A 4,617-nucleotide genomic window follows, 5' to 3' on the forward strand; every position below is an offset into this window, starting at 1 on the left:
CACACCTGTGGAAGAGGCCACACCCACATCTGTAACAGAGGCTACACCTGCAGCAGAGGCCACACCCACACCTGTGGAAGAGGCCACACCCACACCTGCAGCAGAGGCCACACCCACACCTGTGGAAGAGGCCACACCCACACCTGTGGAAGAAGCCACACCCACACCTGTGGAAGAGGCCACACCTGCGACTGAGGCCACACCCACACCTGCGACTGAGGCCACACCCACACCTGTAACAGAGGCCACACCCACACCTGTAACAGAGGCCACACCCACACCTGTAACAGAGGCTATACCTGCACCAGAGGCCACACCCACACCTGCACCAGAGGCCACACCCACACCCGCGAGAGAGGCCACACCCACACCTGTGGAAGAAGTAGAGCCGCAGCCCCAAGCTGACCCCTCCCAGACGGAGGAGGAGGAGAGGAAGGTAGAGGTGGAGGAGGAGAAGGAGGAACAGTCGTCGTCTCCCACTACGGCGGCCACGCCCACGGAGGCCACGCCCACCGTGGAGGACAAAGAGAGAGGTGAGGGCCTGATGATGTCACGGAGAGGGCGACTCCCAACATGTCGGCCTGTCCCCTGGGGTCAGGTCAGAACAGAAGAGAAAGGATAGGATAGAAAAGTCCAGAATATTAGCGCTTTTGAAGGTTAGCCATGTTCCGTCCCAGCGCAGGGGGGGCCAGGCCAGTCTGGGCGGCCGGTGGGACACGCTGACACCTACCTACCCCCAACCCCTACCCAGGCTGGTGGTACCTACCCCCCCACCCCTACCCAGGCTGGTGGTACCTACCCCCCAACCCCTACCCAGGCTGGTGGTACCTACCCCCCCACCCCTACCCCCCAACCCCTACCCAGGCTGGTGGTACCTACCCCCCACCCCCTACCCAGGCTGGTGGTACCTACCCCCCCACCCCTACCCAGGCTGGTGGTACCTACCCCCCAACCCCTACCCAGGCTGGTGGTACCTACCCCCCCACCCCTACCCCCCAACCCCTACCCAGGCTGGTGGTACCTACCCCCCACCCCCTACCCAGGCTGGTGGTACCTACCCCCCAACCCCTACCCAGGCCGGCCCCAGGGGGGGTTAACATGCTTCATGCAGATGAGTGGTTGAGCTGTGGTGAGCGCTTGGATCCAGAGCAGTAGTGGTCCAGTCCTGCTCCACCTCAGATGGCTGGTGTCCCATGATGGGTGGGGAGGACGAGCAGCGGCTAACCCCCCACGGAGGAGATGTGTAGCTGCTAGCGTAGCGGCCTGGTTGTGGTGGGGAAGGGGGGGGCAGGACGGGCACATCTGTGGCGGGGGCCGTGCTGACCAGCCTGGGGTGAATGGGGAGGTTCCCCAGTCAGGTGCGCTTGATTCGCTCGGTCTCTTGACTTTGCCAGCTAAGCTAGATGTGTTGATAGGTTAGGAAGGTGGACTGAGAACTCTCTCCCTCTCTCACACTCTCTCTCTCTCTCTCTCTCTCTCTCCCTCCCTCTCTCCCTCTCTCCCTCTCTCTCTCCCTCTCTCTCCCTCTCTCTCTCTCTCCCTCTCTCCCTCTCTCTCTCCCTCTCTCTCTCTCCCTCTCTCTCCCTCTCTCTCTCTCTCTCTTTCCCTCTCCCTCTCTCACACTCTCTCTCTCTCTCAATCTCTCTCTCACTCTCTCTCACTCTCTCACTCTCTCTCTCTCTCTTTCCCTCTCCCTCTCTCTCTCCCTCTCTCTCTCTCTCTCTCTCTCCCTCTCTCTCTCTCCCTCTCCAGCCAGAGTGAGTCCGTCCCTGAACCCCAACACCATCTGCCCCCGGTGTAAGAAGGCTGGCCACATCCCTGCTAACTGCCCGGGGCTCCTGCAGCCCCCTCGCAGGGCGACCCCAGCGGCTGTGACGGCCCCGGGGCCCACGGACGCCCCTGTGCTGCCGCCAGGTGAGCTCCAACGAGGCCCTCCAGGGTGGGGGGGGGGGGTTATTTCTACACCTGGGTGGACTGAAACCTTCTCTCTCTCTCTCTCTCCCTCTCTCTGTCTCTCTCTCTCTCTCCCTCTCTCTGTCTCTCTCTCTCTGTCTCTATCTGCTCTCTCTCTCTCCATCTGCTCTCTCTCTCTCCCTCTGCTCTCTCTCTGCTCTCTTCCTCTCTGCTCTCTCTCTCTCCCTCTGCTCTCTCTCTCTCTCTCTCTCTGCCGTCTCCCACAGCGGTGCTGAAGCGCCAGGTGTCGCCGGAGGAGGGAGCCGACGAAGAGGAGGGAGAGAGGAAGAGGCAGAAGATAGAACCTCTGTTCCCTGAAGACTACAGCATCCCTCCGTTTGACCCCAACAGTCCCGTGGGTGAGTCCGTCCTCCCTTGCTTTCAGCTCGGCGGGGTCAGCGCCGGTTCTGGCTCGTTGCAGGTTCTGGCTCGTTGCAGGTTCTGGCTGGTTGCAGGTTCTGAGACCAGGGTTCTGGTCCCAGGTCCGGTCACACCTTTCCTGGCGGGTTTTGTAGCTGATTTGGGTTCTGCTCTGGCAGGTCTGGAGTTCCTGGTTCCCAAAAGCGGGTTCTTCTGCAAGGTGTGTACCCGGTTCTACAGCGGAACCCAGGAAGCCAAGAGGACCCACTGCCGAAGTTTCAAACACTACGAGAACCTGCAGGTGAGAACCCTCCGAATCACTGCTAGAACCATGTAGATTCTTAAAATCACTGTAGGTGAAAACCACAAGAAAAACAAATTAATAATCAATGAATTATAATAAAAATACATATAACTCAGCTTTTCAGGGACGGCTGTAGCTCAGTTGGTAGAGCGGGTCGTTCTTGTTCTGAATATTTTCCCTGTTGCAAAAAATCTCCCCCCCCCCCCACCCCCCCCCACAATCTTTTTTTATACTGTATCAATAATCTACCGCGGGATATCAATACAGTATCGCAGAAAAAAAAATTGCGATGTTTTCCTGTATGGATTTTCTTGCACAGCCCTAGTTGATGGTACATGGTTGTTGAGTGTCCTCTGTCGATAGTGACCCTGCAAACAGCCGTGACCATGTTTCTCTCCGGGTCCTCTGTCGATGGGGACCCTGCAAACAGCCGTGACCATGTTCTCTCCGGGGTTTGGGGTTCGTCTGATGTCCGTTTTCCCTTCATAGAAATCCCTTGAGCTGTGGAGAAAAAAGAAGACGGGCAATTCTGCCGCCAGCTGAAGTCTGAAGAAACGCCTGACAATAAAGAGTCGTATATTACATACACATTCACCCTCACGCTCTCCCTCTCTTCTACCCCTCCCTCCACCCCTCCCTCTCCCCAACCCCCTCTCTCTCCCTCTCTTCTACCCCTCCCTCCACCCCTCCCTCTCCCCATCCCTCTCTCTCCCTCTCTTCTACCCCTCCCTCCACCCCTCCCTCTCCCCATCCCTCTCTCTCCCTCTCTTCTACCCCTCCCTCTCCCCATCCCTCCCTTTCTCCCACCCCTCCTTCTCTTCTACCCCTCCCTCTCTCCACCCTTCCCTTTCTCCTACCCGTCCCTCTCATCTACCCCTCCCTCTCTCCACCCCTCCCTCTCTCCATCCCTCCCTCTCTCCTACCTGTCTCTCCCTCTCTCCATCTCTCTCCATCCCTCCCCCTCACCTACCTCTCCCTCTCTCCATCTCTCGTTTTGTGATGTGTTTATTATTTCCCTGGGTCCAGCCTCTCTCGCACACAATGTAAATATTTTTTTGTTTTGTTTTCTGAGACAAACTACTGTTTGAAGCTCGTGGAATAAAATGGTTTTAAGACGTCCATATTTGCATTGTCGCTGTTTCTCCGTCGATTGATAGCGAATCATCAAGCCACCACATATCTACCTGTACAGTCTATATCCGTAGTTCCTCTATCATTCTATATCCGTAGTTCCTCTATCATATCTACCTGTACAGTCTATATCCATAGTTCCTCTATCATTCTATATCCGTAGTTCCTCTATCATATCTACCTGTACAGTCTATATCCGTAGTTCCTCTATCATATCTACCTGTTCAGTCTATATCCATAGTTCCTCTATCATATCTACCTGTACAGTCTATATCCGTAGTTCCTCTATCATATCTACCTGTACAGTCTATATCCATAGTTCCTCTATCATATCTACCTGTACAGTCTATATCCGTAGTTCCTCTATCATATCTACCTGTTCAGTCTATATCCATAGTTCCTCTATCATATCTACCTGTACAGTCTATATCCGTAGTTCCTCTATCATATCTACCTGTACAGTCTATAGCCGTAGTTCCTCTATCATATCTACCTGTACAGTCTATATCCATAGTTCCTCTATCATATCTACCTGTACAGTCTATATCCGTAGTTCCTCTATCATATCTACCTGTACAGTCTATATCCGTAGTTCCTCTATCATATCTACCTGTACAGTCTGTATCCATAGTTCCTCTATCATATCTACCTGTACAGTCTATATCCGTAGTTCCTCTATCATATCTACCTGTACAGTCTGTATCCATAGTTCCTCTATCATATCTACCTGTACAGTCTGTATCCATAGTTCCTCTATCATTCTTTATCCGTAGTTCCTCTATCATTATCACTTGGTTTTCCATAGGCTCAATGTTAGAGCTAGATCTGATAACTGTTTCTATCTCGGTGATTGTTGCATTAGATCAAAT

The 4,617-nt window shown here is 54.1% G+C and overlaps 1 protein-coding gene across 1 annotated transcript in view; it reads left to right on the forward strand.

Annotated features, from left to right (window-relative positions):
* The window catches only part of LOC311322339 (uncharacterized protein), a gene marked incomplete at its 5' end in the record, with an annotated part of 20,032 nt that extends 16,296 nt beyond the window's left edge, over nt 1-3,736 (forward strand). The window contains 5 exons of the mRNA XM_084454407.1: nt 1-533; nt 1,753-1,914; nt 2,181-2,312; nt 2,493-2,614; nt 3,107-3,736. The exon at nt 1-533 is cut by the window's left edge and continues 308 nt beyond it. Of these exons, the coding sequence (XP_084310533.1) occupies nt 1-533; nt 1,753-1,914; nt 2,181-2,312; nt 2,493-2,614; nt 3,107-3,160 (1,003 nt within the window). The 3' untranslated portion in view covers nt 3,161-3,736. The remainder of the gene's footprint in view (nt 534-1,752; nt 1,915-2,180; nt 2,313-2,492; nt 2,615-3,106) is intronic.
* Nucleotides 3,737-4,617: the final 881 nt, after the last annotated feature.

This window comes from Borostomias antarcticus, assembly GCF_949987555.1.
Source record: "Borostomias antarcticus genome assembly, chromosome: 20".
NCBI classification, from domain to species: Eukaryota; Metazoa; Chordata; class Actinopteri; order Stomiiformes; family Stomiidae; genus Borostomias; species Borostomias antarcticus.